The sequence below is a fragment of the Octodon degus genome, unplaced genomic scaffold (genome assembly GCF_000260255.1).
Source record: "Octodon degus isolate 3935 unplaced genomic scaffold, OctDeg1.0 scaffold00044, whole genome shotgun sequence".
In the NCBI taxonomy this organism is placed as follows: domain Eukaryota; kingdom Metazoa; phylum Chordata; class Mammalia; order Rodentia; family Octodontidae; genus Octodon; species Octodon degus.
Window position 1 is genome coordinate 14855314 of NW_004524620.1, and position 18325 is coordinate 14873638.

Below are 18325 nucleotides of genomic sequence, written 5' to 3' on the forward strand. Positions count from 1 at the left end.
GGTGCTGGGGGATTGAACCGCGGTCCCTGATGCTTTTGCTAAGCTTGTTCTAAGTAGGTGCTTTAGACCACTGAGCCATCTCTCCAGCCCTATATTACTACTTTCTCTGAAAGAAAATTACGACTAATTTCTTTGAAAAGAAAGTTTTGTGCTACTATTGTTTGGACAATTGAATATCTATCCCTTGTATTATGAGTAACTACAAATAAATATGCAATGTATTAACCATTGCTGTTCTCCTGTTACCTTGTTTTGGAATTTTGTTTTATTGGGGCTAGGAAGATAGCTCAGCAATCTAAGCATCTGCCTGGTAAGTGCAAGGACCTGAGTTCATCCCTGGTACCACATGTCATGCTACCCTGGAACTGCCAGCGCAAAAGCTGGGTGTGGTGGCACATACCTGTAATTCTAGCACCAGGAAGGCTGACACAGGAGGATCGCTGCGAGTCTGAACTGTGTTGTGAGACGTTGTATCCAGTAAATAAATAAAAATAAATTTTTATTTATTTATTTTTTTCTTCTTTAAAATGAAAGTAAAAAAAAAAACACTCATGAGAGAGAACTTGCACAACTTCTTCAGAAAGTGGCAAGGACAGTGGTCTGATTGTGCTTGGAAATGAAGTGGAGTACTTTAAGGGAGATTAGTAACTATGATTTCACTATTTTGAGTTCTTTGAGTGATTCACTAGTTTATTGACCTCAAAAACGTTGACTTTTTCTAGGTTCATTATTTGATTGCTTGCATAGATTAGTGTATTTAATTATATCTCAGTGTTGGAAGGATTCACACAGTTTCCAAATCAGCCACAGACTCAGGAGTAGAAATTGCACCTAATTGAGATGGAGAAGCATACATTACATATCACTTCTAGGACATTGACTTTTTGTGTTTTTTATTGTTTATTTATACTAGTTTATTTGAGAAAAGATTTCACTATTTAGGTTAGTTGTTTGAGTCTTTTTCCTTTCTTGATGAAGACATTTACTTCCTGTCTTGGATCTGCTTTTGCTGCATTCTGTAAGCTTTGGCATGTAGTGTTTTCAGTTATCTCCAGATAGTGTTCAATTTCCTTCTTGATTTCTTCCTTGACTCGTTTGTTCTTCAATAATTTTTTTGCCTAATCTCCAAATATATCTGAATTTTTAGTTTTCTGTTACTGATTTCTACTTTCATTGAGTTGTGAAAACAATACTTGGTAAGAATTCAGTCTCTTAAATTTGTTCAGATATGTCTTGGGATCTGTCCTCAAGAGTGTTCCATATGTGCTTGAGAAGACCATGTATTCTATTCCTGTTGAATAGCCACTATTCTATGTGTGGACCATTGATTTTTTTTTCATATTGTTTAAGCCTTTTTACTTATTAAACTTCTATTCATTTTTGAAAATGGGGTACTGAAATCATCTATTATGTTGCTGTTTTATATATTTCTATACTCTGATATGTGTGTGTACATATGTATGTATGTATGTATGTATGTATATGACTATATAATTATTACATATTTCCAGGGAATTGACCCTTGCTGTAATGAAAGCATCATTGTCATTTGTTTCTTGTGACATTTCTGACTTAATGTGTATTGAGGTAAGTATGGTTATGCTTGTGCTCTTAACCTCTTTTTAATTTTTATTTGTAGGGAGTTGGTACCTATACATAACACATCTTAATTATTTTCACATCCCATTGTCCTTCACTTTCTCTGTCTCGTGGGCCCCTTCCATTTTACAGAAGATCTATTTTCCTGTTACCTGTCTGTTATTTTGCTCTCTGAACACTTTCAGCTTTTCATATAAGAGGAACCATCTGATATTTAAGCCGTGTGTCTGATTTCTTTACTTTACGTTAGCATCTTAAGGTGCGTCCCTTTTCCTACAAATGGCTTAAATTTATCCTTTATAACAGCAGTAATCTGCTATGTATACATATCACGTGTTCTGTATTCCTTCACTTGCTGCTGGGCTATTTTGCCTACTTTTTTCTTTTGGAGAAACAATTCTTTGATACATTGATCCTTTGTATTATTTTGTAGTCTGAGTTTTATTAATTTTTCTTCTGCTCTTTATGCATTTCTTCCTTGTACTTGGTTTGGGTTTGGACTGTTCGTGTAGTTCTCCTATCTTCAGGGGCATTGGTAGGTCATTTATTTGAGCTCACTCTTTTTCTAATGCAACCATTCATGGCAATAAAATTCTCGCTCAGCACTATTTTTGTCACATAAGTTTTAGCATTTTGTGCTAGATTAGCATTTGTAGTTGTTTGGTTTCTTCCATGAACCATTGATTGTTAAGGACTTAGTTATTTAGTATTTAGGTGGTGGAAAATTTCTGTGGTTCCTTTTGGGATTTAGTATACATTGCATGATTCTGAATCTTTTTTACTTAAGCAGGCTTTATCAGCTATTATGTGGTCTATTTTAGCGAAAGTTCTATATGATTTTGAGAAGAATGTATTCTCTTGTAGTGAGGATGTTCAGTGATATCCCTTTAAGTCCATTTGTTCAAAGATGTGGCTGAACTCTGGTGTTTCTTAGATGTTTGTTTAGTTTATTTGTGAAAGTTGGTATTGAAGTCATTTACTGTGAATATATTGGTGTTTATTGACTCTTGTCTCATGCAGTTTGTTGTATAAAGTTAGTGCACCTGTATTTGGTGCATATATATTTACAGTTATTACTTCTTTCTACTCAGTTATTCTCTTAACTAATCCATAGTGACCTTCTTTACCTCTTTTGATCAGTTTTAACTTGAAGGGTTTTTTGCTCTCAAAATAAAGTTGTTGCCCCTGCTTGCTTTTGGGGATGTTGATACATGGAATTTTTTTTCTTCCTTTGATGTTTTCAGTCTGTTAGTTTCTTTTTGGATTGGATGAGCCTCTTGTGTACAGCAGATTGTTGAGTTTCACTTTTTGATCTAGTCTCCTAATTTGTATTTTTCAGTTGCGGAGTTGTTGCATATATATCTACATAATCTATATCTAAATATTTAAAAAAATCTTTCATCTATTTATTTGGTATGGGGTCTCACTGCACAGCCTGGGCTTGTAGTGATCCTCCTGTCTCAGCCTCTCAGCTCTGGGATCACAGGTGTGCGTCACCATGCCAGATTTCGGTGGCCAATGTGTTGCACTTGGAGTTCTGGGGCTGGTATGACATGCAGTACTGGGGGATCAAACTCAAGTCCTTGCCTTTGCCAGGCAGGCACTTAGACCGCTGAGCTATCTCCCCAGCCCTAGAAGCCTTTATTAAGAGTTGTTTATGGGCAGTTTTGACTTGTAGTTGATTTTCATTTTCTTTTGTTGACTCCATCCCCCACTTTTGTTTTATTACTCACCTTCTTGTATTCCTTCTGTCCACATTATTGGCTTTGTTGTCTCTGTGTAGGATATTTGTGAGCATTGTTTTGGCGTTCATGTATCTCTTATGCTGTTCTTTGTCACAGAATGTCTTTATTTCTCCATCAATGTTTAAGGATAGTTTTGCAGGATGTATAGTCTGGATTGGAAGTTGTTCTCTTTTAGGAAATAAAACACTTCACATTCTCTTGGCCTTTAAAATTTTTGTTGAAAAATCTGCTATAATCCTATTTAATTTAGCTTTAAAAGTGACTGTTTGCTTTTCTCTGATAGCTTTTAAGGCTCTTTTGATTGAACTTCTGGGATTTTGAGTATGATATATTGTGAAGATTTCTTTTTTTTCAGATTTTTTAAAAAATAATTATTTGGCACTTTATCTCTAGGATTTCTGCTTGGCACCTGTTCATGAAGTCTGTTTTCTTGCTAAATTTGTCATTCAAAGTTTGAACCATTTTGGTTAGCTCTTCCAATTTTTTTATTTGATTCTTCCATAACCACAGTGGTTAGTTTATTTGATAATTGTACTGTTTTTTTGTGTTATATTGTCTTTGAGATTGCTGAGTGTCTTTGCTTCCTCTTTAATCATTTTATTTTATTTTATTTTTTGGTGGAACTGGGTGTTGAACTCAGGCCCTTGCGCTTGCCAGGGAAGCACTTATTCTACTGAACCATTTCCCTGGCTCCAATCATTTTGTACAGCTCAGCCATTTGGTGTTTGATATTTTTTTCCATCAGTGCCCCTTGCATCTGCTTTGGGAGAGTTGAAATATTTGGAGGATACCAATCTTTTGTTGCCTCTGTGTGTGTGTGTGTGTGTGTGTGTGTGTGTGTGTGTGTTGAGGGTGAAATCGAGTGAAGAGAATTAGTTGTTGTCATGAAAAATTTTTTATATATATTCTCTTCTCTAGTGCTATGTTCTTGGTTTTATTATCATCAAGTGTTGTTTACCAGTTCAGTCTATTCCATTTAACTGGTTTGCATCCTGTCACTGTGTTGTAAGGGAAGAATTTCTGCTGGTTATAGCACTGTCTACAAATCAGACATTGTATCAGTCATAAATGCTAAAACTCGTGGGTTTTTTCCATAATTTTATTGAGAAACAAATAGCAATGAAACAGTTTCAAATCAAATTGGTAGGACAGTTTCAATAATTAACACATTGCATACTCTCTTCCTAGTGGTCATTTGCTGTGCAAGATGTGGACATGATACTCTATTTACAAACACTATTACAACAAATCCCTCTGTTCATTGAGAGAATGTAACAATATCTCTATCCTAACCATTTTGAATGCACAGATACAAAATGGACATTCATCTGTATCTCCTTTTTTGTTTAGTTCCATCATTTGAATATTATAGGTGTATTAACTCAGAAAAATATTCTAAAATAGTCCAGTAGTCCATATAGTATTGGATCTTCTGCTTGACTGGCAGTGTCAGAAATTGTTGACCTGAGTCCCCCACAGCTCAACATAACACCATGGCTTTACTTCTTATACTTCGTTTTTATACTTTTCTGCTGGATGGTTAAGACCAAGGTAAAGCAGGACCTATGCAACAAGAGTTGTAGCTTTTGGATCTGATAAGGTGCGGTCAAATCCCCTCAGGATTTATTCTGAGATTCTGTACCTCAGATTGTCTATCCTTTGTCAGTGTCAGCCATGTGGATGAGTCACAGCCATTGCTTGGCCAATTTGCTCTCTGTGAAAGCCTGAGAGAATGTTTTCTCTCCATGTGACTCTCCTTCGGTACACATCATCGATCACTTTCCTCTTTGGACCCATAATCCCCTTGATCAGAAAATTTGGGACACTACTGAGTAACATGATGTTACAGTACAAGTTCTCCTATGTCCTGAGTACTCTTAAAAAAGAGATTGTAGAGGATTTCAGAAAATGGGAAGATAGTCCGTGCTCCTGGATAGGAAGAACCAACATTGTGAAGATGGCCATACTCCCAAAATTGCTGTACAGATTTAAAGCAATCCCTATCAAACTACCACCAACATACCTCACAGAGCTAGAGAAATCATTCCTAAAATTTATTTGGAACCAGAAAAGGCCTAGAATAGCAAAGGCAATCCTGGGCAATAAAGACCAGGCAGGAGGCATTACAATTCCTGACTTGAAATTATACTACAAGGCTACTGTGATAAAATCAGCATGGTACTGGCAATGAAATAGACCTGAGGATCAATGGAATAGATTAGAAGACGCTGAAACCCCTACAAATACACTCAGCCACCTTATCTTTGACAAAGGGGCCAAACATACTCACTGGAAGAAAGACAGCCACTGTAACAAATGGTGCTGGAAAAACTGGCTCTCTACATGCCGAAAAGTAAAATTTGACCCAGGTCTATCACCATGTACTAAGCTAAAGTAAAAATGGATTACAGATCTAAACATTAAAAGAGAAACACTAAGTCTCCTGGAAGAGAAAGTAGAAGGAACTCTTGAAGACATAGGTGTAGGCAAAGAGGTCATGAACAAAAATCAAATCGCACGGGAAACACTTGAAAGAATTAACAACTGGGACCTCCTCTTCCTGAGAAGGTTTTTTACATCAAAAGAAGTTACCAACAAAGTGAAAAGACAACCCACAAATTTGGAAAGAATCATGACATATAAGTACTCAGGCAAAGGTCTGCTCTCTAGAATTTATGAAGAACTAAAAAACATTAGGGCCCCAAAATTTAAAGACCCAATCCAGCAATGGGCATCCGAGAGGAACACACACTTCTCAAAGGATGAAATTAAAGAAGTGAATAAATATATGAAAAAATGCTCCAAATCACTAGCCATCCATGAAATGCAAATTAAAACAACATTGAGATAACATCTCACCCCAGAGAGAATGGCTATCATAAAACTTGTTTTGATAATTTCTTTTGACAGTACCCTTGTTATACTCATAATTGTGACTCTTCAGTTGTGTGGAGAAGAGGGGGTGGATATCAGTTGGAAGAGAAATGGGTAAGAGAAATGTCACTGGGTAGAAAATAGTAGTTTGAACTCTGGGAATTTTGTTTTCTGGGGTGTTTTTATAGCTGGGGTACAGGACTAGCATTGAGGGGCTTTGGGAGTACTTGTATAGGCAGAAAGTATGCAGATGCATGCAAGTATATTTAGAGGTGGAGGGAGGCTGTCAGGTTTTTAGAACCTGTTGATATAATTGTGCAAAGTCTTGTTTGAATCCTGCAAGCACAGTTTTCTTAAGGATTACCCTGGTGTGCCCTTGGACTGTTCTGTTTGTGTTAGACCACTGGCTAATTCTTTTTCTTGGATGTACATATTCTGGCTTCTGTTAGATAGGCAGGGAGGTGCAGCAGCTTGGCTAGGAGGTGAGCCAGTGAGGGAAAATGGCAAAAAAAGAAGAGGGAGTAGAAAGTAGAGAGAGCCAAAAGGTGTTGGTCAAAGCCAAAAACCTATAAAATGAATGTAAAATTACAAAACAGTTCCAATAAAGGTGCAAGAACTCAACTGAAAAAATAGAAAGGAAAAGAAAAAGAAAAAACTCAAGCTGATCCAAATGAACAGAGAAGCAAGGTTACTTTAACTGCAGCAATCAGAATAAAAACTTTGACGTTATTATTGCACTAACTAGCATGCCCACACGGTTTCCTCTGCACTGAGCTTGCTGTCCCCAGTTACCCTCTGGTGTTACCATCCCTGCAGTATACCACTGTGGCCCAGTCCCTTGCCTGCCTGAAGTGAGGCTGTCCCTCCCTGTGAACCTTGTCCTGAATGGAAGCTGTGCTCAGGAGTGACTCATTGCAGGCCCTTGGTGATCTGATTGCCTTCACTGATGTGGTGGGGAAATGTCTTGGTTATCTTGGTATCCCCCACGGACTGCCCATCCTCTTGTGTGGCCAGAAGGCCACAACCCTAGGTCCTGTTCACCATCTTTCTGACTGCAGATTTCATCTGTCCCAGCCCTACTTTTAGAAGCCACTCTAGCTTAGCAGAGGACCCCCTTTACCAGCATGGGACATTTCTTAGGATTTCATGCTATCTCAGCATGCCTACTTTCTGTCTCCTTGTAATGTTTTGGTAGTTACAGTTATCTATACTTTTTTAAACACATACTAGAATTAATTGATTTATGAATCATATTAGTGTTATTGTAGGATTTGGTGTTTATATATTTACCATTACAAGTAAAGTCATATTTTCTTTTGCTTTTGTATTGCTGTCTGTGTCCTTTCTTTTCACTTGAAGGGTTCTCCTTAACATTATCATAAGGTGGGTATGGATGATAAACTCTCAGGGTTTATTTATCTGGAAATATCTTTATTTGTTCATTTTCTTTATTTTCTATTGTTTTTAAAAATTTATTTATTTGATACAGGGTCTTGCTACACAGTTCAGACTTGTAGTCATTCTCCTGTCTCAGCCTCCCCTGTGCTGGGATTACAGGAGTGTGCCACCAAGCCCAGATTCAGGGCCAGTATGCTGTACTAGGGGTTCTGGGTCGGCATGGCATGCAGTACCAGATATCAAACATGGGTCCTTGCACTTGCCAGGCAGGTGCTTAGACCACTGACCTATTTTCCTAGCCCTATTTGTTCATTTTCAAAGTACAGTATTGCAAAATACATTATTTTTGATTGGCAGTTTTTTCTTAATGTGTTCCTTTGAATATATTACCTCCCTTCCTTCTGACTTGCAAAGTTTCTGCTGAAAAGTGTGCTGATAGTCTTATGGGAATGTCTATAATAATCCCATCATTTTAAATCAATTTTTTCATGAAGGACTTGAACTCTGAATACAAAAAAGAAAACATTGACTATGTGGAGACTGATCTCAGCCCCTCAGGAATAGAAATTTTAAGAGCAGGAATCCAAAAGGAAGGTAGTCACATCTTAAATAAATAAACACATATGTTGTTTCAGCCCACTGTAATGCATGTGAAAGTTTTCCATAGAGGCATTCCTCTGTCTCAGTTTTTGCAGTGACACAATCCCTGTTTTATTCTTTCCATCTACCTAGACACTTAACTTGGACTCCTAAGTCTCAAGAATGGTATTAAGACTGAAGTTACTTCCTAAATATGTTTCACATACTTTTTTGTCTTTTTTTCTGTGAGCTGACCAGAGAAAAAGGCATATACTTCTTTAGGGTCACCGTTCTTAAAAGAACTGTTTTGTTAGGTATAAGAAAATGTAGTACTTTATAAATACAGTACTTTATTTCTCTCCCAACAGTATAAATACAACCTTTGTTTAAAGGTCACGTAACTAAACACACTTTTATAAAATGCCACTAAATAGGTTGCCTGTTCAAGAACTATGAATTTGTCAGTGTCTTCATAGAAATCTTCTAGCAGAGAGGTGATTCCTTGAGACCAGCCCAGGGCAGTCTAAGAGAGCATTTTGTTTTTAATTAAAATGGGAAATAAGGAGCTTGTTCAAAAATTTGTCTCCTTCACTTGCCCAAGGTGAGCGTGATAGAATCTGTTCTAATCCCTGGATAAAACCATCTTAGTCCGGGCTGTGTGCTGTGGGGCTGACTGCTGCATGCATAGCTCCACATGCCGCCGAGCCCTGTCATGGTCAGGATCACTCATGACCTCCTGCTTTCCTCTCATTTGGTGGTAGGGCCAAGAGAATATTTTTCCTTCTTGACATTGTATTAAAGTGGATGCCTTCTAAGGTTAGAAGGAACAGGCTTTTTGAGATTAGAACAGCAAGGAAATTAACAAGTACTAGGCAGCAAACCTTTGAAATGCAGCAGTTTAGAAGAAAGTTTTCTGGCACTGCATTTTGTACTGTCAAGTTTAGTGCCTTGCCCAAAGTAGAGATTGGATTGAATTTTTGAAAGTGGTTTTTCACATACCGTATAATTTACACATCCAAACCATACAGTTCAATAGCCTTTAGTGTCTCTGCAGCTGTAAACATGACTGATCCGTTCGAGCAAGTTGTCATCGCTGTCAGTAGAGACTGTGCTCATTAGTAGCCTCTCACTGTCTCCTTCTCTCTGACTCTTCCTCTGCAAGGTCATAGGCAAATACTAATGTATGTTTTCCACATAAATTCGCCTGTGGTGGGCGTTTCAGTTACAAATGTGAGATCACAAATGTGTGATCTGTTGTGCGTTTTAGTTAGCCTAATATTCTCAAGGTTCATCCATGTTTAGCCTGTGTTAGCATTTCCCTGGTGTTATGGCTGAGTAATATTCCACTGTTACTTTTACTACGTTTTCTTTGTCCTCCCCTCAGTTGATAGTCATTTGTGTCCCACTCGTGGCCCTGTGAGCAGCACAGCTGTGCATATTCATTTACATGTGTTGTTGTTGTTGTTGTTGTTGTTGTTGACCTTTGTTTTCTTTTCTCTTGGGTAGACACATAGGAGTAAAACTGGTAGCATACTAATTCTGTTTAAGAGTTTGAGGAAGTACCTTGCTAGTTTCCAGGGGAACTGCTTAAGTTCCTACCAGCAGGACGTGAGCTTTCTAATTTCTTCACATCTGACATGTCTTTCAGTTTGATTGTAGCTTTCCCCTTAAGTGCGAAACGGTATCTTTTGTGGTTTTGCTTATTTATTTAGTATTTAGTACAGAGTCTACAGGCTTTCACTACACAGATCAGACTCATAGTGAACCTCTTGTTTTCAGCCTCTCATGTGCTGGGATTACAAGCCTGCGTCACCATGTCCAGTCTCAGTCACTGTCTCAGCGCACCTCGGGGTGGGGGTGGGGCCAGCACGGCATCCCGTGTATGGAACTCCAGTCCCTGAACCCTGGTCCCTGTGTCTGCCTAAGCAAGTGCTTTAATCTACTGAGCTATCTGGCCAGCCCTCCTTTGTGAAGGTTTTGATTTGTATTACATTATGGCCAATAATGTTAACCATATATTCTTGTTTTTGCTCACCACTTTTTTTTTTATCTTTTGGAGAAATGTATATTTAGATCCTTTGCTCATTTTATTTTATTTTATTTTATTTTTTTTTAAAGATTTATTTATTTATTTATTATTTATTTATTTAGTGTGTGTGTGGCCAGCTCAGCCCACCAGGGGGCAGGGCTGGCTGGCATGTGGTGCTGGGGGATTGAACCAAGGTCCCTGTGTTTTGCTTAGCTTAGCTTGTTCTAAGTAGGTGCCTTAGACCACTGAGCCATCTCACCAGCCCCCTTTGCTCATTTTAATGGAGTTATTTGTATTTTCTCTAGTGAGGTGTGAGAGTGCTTTATATATGCTGGATGTGTCCCTTATTGCATAGATGCTTTGTAGATATCCCTCTCCTCCATCTCGTAGTTTATCCTTTCAGTGTCTTTATGTTGCCTTTTGAAGGACAAATGTTTTTTTTTTTTTTTAAAACTAAATCCACTTTCTATTTGTTGTTGGTGCTATTGGTATCATAACCTAGAAAGCTTTGCCTAACTCAATATTATACATATTCTTAAAGAACTCTATAGCTTCAGCTGCTTTTATTATTTATTTATTTATTTTTTTAGACGGGATCTTGCTATGTAGTCCAGGCTGACCTTAAACTCCCTGTGTAGGGGCTGGGAAGATAGCTTAGTGGGATAAGTGCCTTCCTGGCAAGCATAAGGTCCTGAATTTGAGCCCTGGTCCTGGAAAACAACAACGCCACCTCACTATGTAGTCCATACTGATCTCAAACTTGTGGCAGTCCTGCTGCCTGAGCCTCCCAAGTACATGCCTGTATTTTATACTCTGAGCAGTTACTTTGAAGATAACAATATGTAATGTAATAACTTCATTAATTTCCTCTTCTCTTGTTTTAAAATTCTATATCATTGGTTTTGTTTTTTTCTCTTTAAAATCAAAATTTTTAGAAAGGACAGATGATCTAAGATAGCCTAAAAAAATAGATGTTATTTTTAAGTGTTCTAATTCATTCATCATCATATTACCTCATTGAGTCAAGAAAAAAAGAAATAATAGATTGCTTTATAGTTTGCTTTATTTCAGAACAAGTCATAATGAAGATACCCTTTAAATTCATCTTAGGTACCAAATCTGATTCCAGTTTTAATGTTCAAATTAGGAAGACCACTGGAGCCTGTATTATACAATGATATACTGTATACTTTACCTATGCTTGGTGTTCATAAGGTTAGTATATTAACCAGTTTACGTGTGTGTGTGTGTGTGTGTGTGTGTGTGTGTGTGACAAGTCTCAAGTGATACATGAAATTCTCTATTGTATTATGAAATTTTAAGGTCTAAATTTGCCATGATCACTACTTCCCCATATTTTACAGCAGATGATGTCTAAAACCAGAAGTATTTATTATAATATTTAAAAAATATTCCATTAAGATCACTTCATATCCAAGCTTTCATACCAACAGTTCTGAGATTAGGTGCTCTGCTCCCAGAATTTGGTGGGTAGCTTTTACTGAATGGTCTCCTGTCATTTCAGAAGAGGTCATTATTTCAGTAAGCTTTCATTTCAGTCTGTATCACTCAATATGATGTCTAAAAATACTTTTGGCAAACTTGAGGTTAGTTACATTAACATGTATAAAACAAAAGTTTCTTTAACATTTTCCTAGGTGTGTATTGGACAGATTCTGCGAGTAATCCAACTGCTTGGGACCTCACCTCAGCTTAGAGCTGTCACTGTGCGCCTGCTGACAGCTTTGTGGGAAAAGCAGGTGAAATGACGTGTGCATTGAGTGTTGAACATTGTTCTTTCACCAGAAGACAGTTACTGTGCATGATCATGCTTTTAGTGATATGAGTGAATGTATTAATGATTGCACTGAGAAATTGTGATATTTGATCTAAAATTCAGCCATGTGTGATTAGCTCTAAGAAAAAATTGAGAATATAAAATAATCTTAATTCTATAATGTATCTTTAATTTTGTGAGGAAGTAATAGAAATATGTTTGTGATTAGATTCTTTGCAATTAGGATGAGATTTAGTCATTTCTTTTTTTATGAGATGGGTATATAAGAATATCCTCAGTACTCACAACTACTTTCTTTTAGATTAGAAGAAATTATAATTTCCCATGCAAATGTGGGATTTAGAAGTAAAAATGCTGCATAAAAACAGATAATGATTGCTCAAGTTGGGAAATTCTTTTTTGTGTGTGTGAAACCATCTAATTAGGATCGCGTGTATCCTGAGCTGCAGCGGTTCATAGCCATGTCCGATGTGCCTTCTGTCAGTGTGAGCAAAGAGCTCCAGTGGGAGAAACTGATCGCGAAAGCAGCATCCATCAGAGACATATGTAAGCAGAGGTGAGATGTTAATTCTTGGGAATATGCAGGAATAAATTATTTTTTAATTCACATTTTCTGATGGTAAAATTAGGTACTATGGCAAGTAACTTTGAGGAAGAGGTATGTCTTTCCTTTCAGATCCGGTCTTACATAGGTTCATAGGGTAGTTATGTATGCATCCCATTGTGGATAATGATTTAGTATTACAGTAAACATGTGACATCATGTTTTCTATTTTTCATCATATAAATTGTTAGAAACTAGGCATAATCATAAACTGCTATTTCTTATATTTCTCTAAGGTGTGCATTGTTACTATCAGGAGCTTTAGGCAAGGCCTTATTTGTGCTTCACTATATGGAATTATTAAGAATTATATCAAGGATGGAAATGACATTGAATTTCCTCCTATTTTATGTTTTAGGAGAATATAAAGCTCTTGATTATGGTTTAATAGGGTGGAGCAGACAAGCCTGAAGTAGCGCAGCACAGCCCTGCCTTGTCCACATGCTCATGCCTTTCAGAGGGCATCTGCAGAGGAGACAGAGTGATGCGTCTGAAAGGTTTTGGCGGTCCTGCAGCATCCTGTGCTGGCTAGGCCTCTGTGCTGCAGAGTTCCAGGAGCACCATTCTCCTCCTGTCCATGCTGCTGTGTGGACGGTGCTCAAGGTGGTGCAGAAGTAGGGAGGCCCAGATACTCACAACATGGATGATAACATTTCACGTAAAATCTTGGACCTGAGCCCTAGTTGACCTGCCTTTTTTCTGAGTTTCGGTCTTTCTGCAATGCCAAAGGAATCTCAATCTAAATTATAGAAAGCTGCAGATGTGCAACCATGATCCAGGAGCTTGGATTTTATTGAGGACTGGCATGGAGACGAGTTCAGAGTGTTAGCTGATGTTGTCATTGTGCAAACTTGAGGTTGAGGTTTAGGTCATGTTGTATATCACATGTACCAGTCTATAATTTTTTCAGTGTTTCTTTTAGTTACTGCCTTGGATACGTCAAATGTGTCTAGTTTTGGAAAGTTATTTCCATTTATGAACTGTAAAACAGTAGAATCCTATGAAGTAATTATATCGGTTGACTTTTTGTTACCTGAAGTATTGTATTTTATTGAGGAATTCAGAGAATACATCGGTGTAACTATGGAGTTAAAGGTTTCAGGGGTTGTACAATATATACAGACATGATGGGAGAGCAAGAGCAGGCAGTGGTGGAGGGGACAATACCTAGCATAGTACCTGGCACGAAGTAGGCATATTCTGACCACAAATTTATGCTTTCTTTGTGTGTATCTGATGAGAGAAACAAACAGGCGTAATTAGCTGTGTATTTACTTTGTTTTTTTTTTTTTTGGTGGCACCAGGGATCGAACTCAGGACTTTGCACTTGTCAGACAGGTGCTTATGCCGCTGAGCTATATCGCCAGTCCTGTACTAAAATTCTTGTTTTTGCTTTTGCGGAACCGAGGATTGAACTCAGGCCCTTGCGCTTGCCAGGCAAACACTTATTCTACTGAGCTAACTCTCCGGCCCCTAAAATTCTTAATGTGTGTTCTTTCAAGCATTTTTATAGATTTGAGTTTTTCTCAATTCAGACAGTAGGATCAGTCTGAAGAGAATCTTAGCTTTGTTAAAAAGCATTTTTGGATAATATTTCTGTATATCAGTGTGCACTACAGAGCAAGGAAGTAGAAATGATCATGATCTACAATTTTGAAGAAAACATATGGTATTAGTTGGATAAAGGGTAGGGATTAACATTGATGCCTTTCATTCAGACAAAAGATCTGCTTCTAATTTAGCTCTTCACTTTAATTTTGTTTTTTAATTGTCATTTATTGCAGGCCCTATCAGCACGGTGCGGATATGCTGGCAGCTATTTCTCAAGTGCTGAATGAATGTACCAAGCCTGATCAGGCTACCCCAGCAGCCTTGGTGTTACAAGGTCTTCATGCACTCTGCCAAGCTGAGGTAAGGGTGTTTGGATTATTTTGGATAGCTTTGAAGAAAATATTTTGTAAAACCCTACAAAAGATAACTACAAGATGTAAGATTAACTTTAGAAAACTGGAAATCTGAATATTAATTCTCAGACAATTTGGTTTGGCAGAATAAGGCAGGACCTTACTTGAATAATACTTTCTAGAAGAGTCTTAAACCATCTTCTCATGTAGACATTCATTAGACTCAAAAAAAGTTACTTTCAGTGTATCCTTGTTCTTCTTTATTTTTGCCAAGATAAGAAGGAACTTTATATTCATAGAATATGGTTATATTTATTTCTTAATTTTGGAGTTAGAGGATCTTAGAATTAGGTAAGATCAGGAAATGGTCATGGGCTGTTTGCACTGTCATAGCCAATGAAAATTACTATTGGCTTGAAGATTAGCAAAGGAATCTTTCTTCCCTAATGATTAGTTTTGGTATAGTAGATGAAGGTTAGAACTTAACTTATAAATCATTTCTGAATTTTAGACTGTATTCAGAATTATAATACAGCAGAGAATCTAATATTTTGAAGAAATACAGTAATCACATCAAAGCTCATTCATTGACACACTCCAGATTTTTAACACAGTCAACATGTATGCTGTAATTTTTAAGTGAGACTAAATGGAATTCTTTCATGTTCAGATTGTGCTAGTTATGGCTGATAATGGAAGAATGGTACAGTAATACAAATAACAGCTGTAATATTGAATGTTTATATGACCATGTCTGTGTGGCAAATACTTTTCATGTGCATTCCTCAACTACTTTGCAGCAAGGGAATTAACAGCATTTTATAACTAAGGAAAGTAAATCTCAGAAGTTATATATTTACTTCAGATCTTAGTATGAGAATAAACTTAAACTCTAAAAATTGACCTTTTTTGGGCTGGGGAGATAGCTTTTCAGTCTAAGAATCTGCCTGACAAGTGCAGTGACCTGAGTTTAATCCCTGGTACTGCATGCTGTGCTGGCCCTGAAACCCCGGGTGTACTGTGCCAGTGGTCATGGTAGCATACAGCTATAATCCCAGTGCTGAGGAAGCTGAGACAGGAGGATGCCTACAAGTTTGAGCTGTGTAGCAAGACCCTATATCAGTAAATAATAATAATGATAATGAAATAATGTTAAAAATTAAATTGACTTTTTTTTTTTTTTTTTTTTTTTTTTTACTATTTTGGAATATTTCCTTTTTATAGTTTTTTTCTTGATATCAGTGATTCCATTCTGAAATTAACTTCCCCCAATAAACAGTAATTTCATCTTATTATTTTCATAGACATTAACATTAATTGTGGTTAATATTGGAGATAAAAACAAGTTACTTGATGTGGTAGAAAGTATCTTTGATTTTAGTATTTAACCTCACAAAGCATTTGTTTTTCACATGAGAATAAAAGGAGATTACATACGAAAAAGACGAAAATATCTGCCCATTATAGATGCTTTTTATATGTTGAGCTTTCTTCTGATGAATTGGTACCTAAATGGATATAGTCAGTGCTGTCAAGAAGGTTATAAATAATTTCTCTTTCCCCATGCTTCTTATGTAATATATGATAGTCATTTCATTTCTTCTACCAACTAGTACTCCGTCCCTTCACTACCAGAGTTATTGCTACTTCATTGTGTACTTAAAGGAGACTATTTAGAGTGGTTGAGTATTTAGCCCCAAATCCTTTCTCTTAATCCAAACCATTAACAACAAATATACCCTGGAGCACATTGTGTTACCCCAGGACTTCTCATATTTCTTTGTTCTCTGGAAGAATTCAGAAATACATAGATACTTTATTTAACAAAGCCCATCTCTTATTTTATATGTTGAGCTTTCATATTCCATTGTTTGCTTGGCTAAAGACATTTCTCTTCCCATGGTATCTTCACATTTAACTTAATGTTAAAATCATGTTAGGCATTGCTTGTAACATGCATGTAATATTGTGAAATCCAGCTCTCGCATACTTTAAAAAATAAAAATTCCCTTTTAAGAAATTTCAATTGGTATGTTGCAAATGAAATGAGAATTGACTATGTTGTCTATCCACCAGGAGCTGTTAGCTCCCTTAAATTCTTTCTATAATAGGATGAACACTTATAAATAATCAACCAATACCATTAATCGCATCATTTTATTTTTTAAAAATGCTGATTTCCTTATCTTTTTTTCCCCTTTTTACATCTGCATTTGTTAACTAGAAGGTAAACTTTTTTTTTTTGGTGCTTACTACAGGTAATTATGTGCTATATACCATATTTTCTTTATAGATATTAGAAGTGTCCACATTAGTGGTATATGTTGAAAGTAATTGTATTATTGTTAATTTTGGTAATGAAATATTTTTTTTAAGTTTGGTAATGAATAGCTTTATGTGCCTCTAAGTAAGGAAAAATAATATAATTCCCCATGATGAGCCTTGATGGAGGCAATGTATATTTCTGTTTTAAGGGTTTCCAAGCTTGAAGTATATGATTTGAATACTTGTGAAGCTACTGCTGTTGTGTTCTCAGTTCAGAAGATTGTGCTAGGCTGTGCTTACTAATTTGGGACTAACCTTTTGTTTTTTGGCTAATGTACTATCCTCAGAAGTCAGCATATATCCTGTGAGGCCATTTATACAGTCTCCTAATGATACCATATGTGAAGCATTGTTGTAGCCACTGGCTTCAAAAATGAAAAAAATTCTGTAGAATTAGAAATCCATTTCCCAGGAACATTTGGTAGTTATCTGTCTGCCCATTACTCTTGAGATCCTTAATCAAATAGTGTTTTAGTACAGAAATATAGCCTAAAATAACAAAATAGAATAAATCAATAAGTGAATAAACAGTAACCCCAGCTTTGAGAAAATACCTCAGTTAGAAAACCATTTAAAATTGGATTTTACAGCAGAGCACAGCGGCCAGACTTTGATCACTGTGTGTCCTGTTGGCCCTGTCACCCGGGGCACGTTGAAACAGTGATTGAGACTGGGCGTGGTGGTATGTGCCTGTAATCCCAGCACTTGGGAGGCTGAAAACAGGAGGATCACTATGAATCCCATCTGTGTAGTGAGACCCTATAGACCCTGTGGACCCTGTCCTAAATACATTAAAAAAAAAAAAAAAGTAAAAAAGAAAAAGTGGATTTTACAGGGCTCTCCTAATCTTGCTTAGGAGAGTTGTGTGTTTCCCCCTTAAGCTTGATAAGGGACTCTTCAGTTTGTTAAAAAACAAATGTATTTTTCCTTGTTAGAGTCAGAATAAGCTTACAATTCTAGTATTTACATATTTACATGGCCACCAATGAGAGATTATATTTTTTAAAGGATGGATTCTGATTGCCAGATTTGTTAGGGTAAAGATTGTGTTTCCAGCATTTGGTGCTACTTTGCTAAATATAGTAGAGTGTTCTAGGAATCTTGTCAGACCATAAAGATGAGGAAGTAGCTTGTCAGTTTAGGGTTGGAAAAGAGAAATTTGTTCTTTTTTTTATGTATTTAGTACAGGATCTCCAGGGTCTCACTACACAGATCGGACTCCCAGTGATCTTCCTGTTTTCATCCTCCCAAGCTCTGGGATTACAGGCACGTGCCACCACAGCCCATCTCAGTCGCCATCTCAGCGTGCCCCGATGGTGGGGCCAGCACCGCACACCTGGGATCAAATCCCAGTTACTGCATCTGCTTAGTCTGCTGAGCTATCTGGCGGGCCCTGAAAAATTTATTCTTAATACTACAGACATGTGCATTTGGACTTCATAAATTTCTTTTTAGCGAAAACGTATTGAA

The 18325-nt window shown here is 37.0% G+C and overlaps 1 protein-coding gene across 6 annotated transcripts in view; it reads left to right on the plus strand.

The window, feature by feature from the left end:
* Positions 1–18325, plus strand: part of Focad (focadhesin) — a 379256-nt gene that overhangs the window by 160465 nt on the left and 200466 nt on the right. For all 6 annotated transcript variants that reach the window (XM_004631729.2, XM_023715838.1, XM_023715836.1 and 3 more), the window contains 4 exons: positions 11335–11439; positions 11883–11984; positions 12448–12578; positions 14411–14537. In XM_004631729.2, the coding sequence (XP_004631786.1) occupies positions 11335–11439; positions 11883–11984; positions 12448–12578; positions 14411–14537 (465 nt within the window). The remainder of the gene's footprint in view (positions 1–11334; positions 11440–11882; positions 11985–12447; positions 12579–14410; positions 14538–18325) is intronic.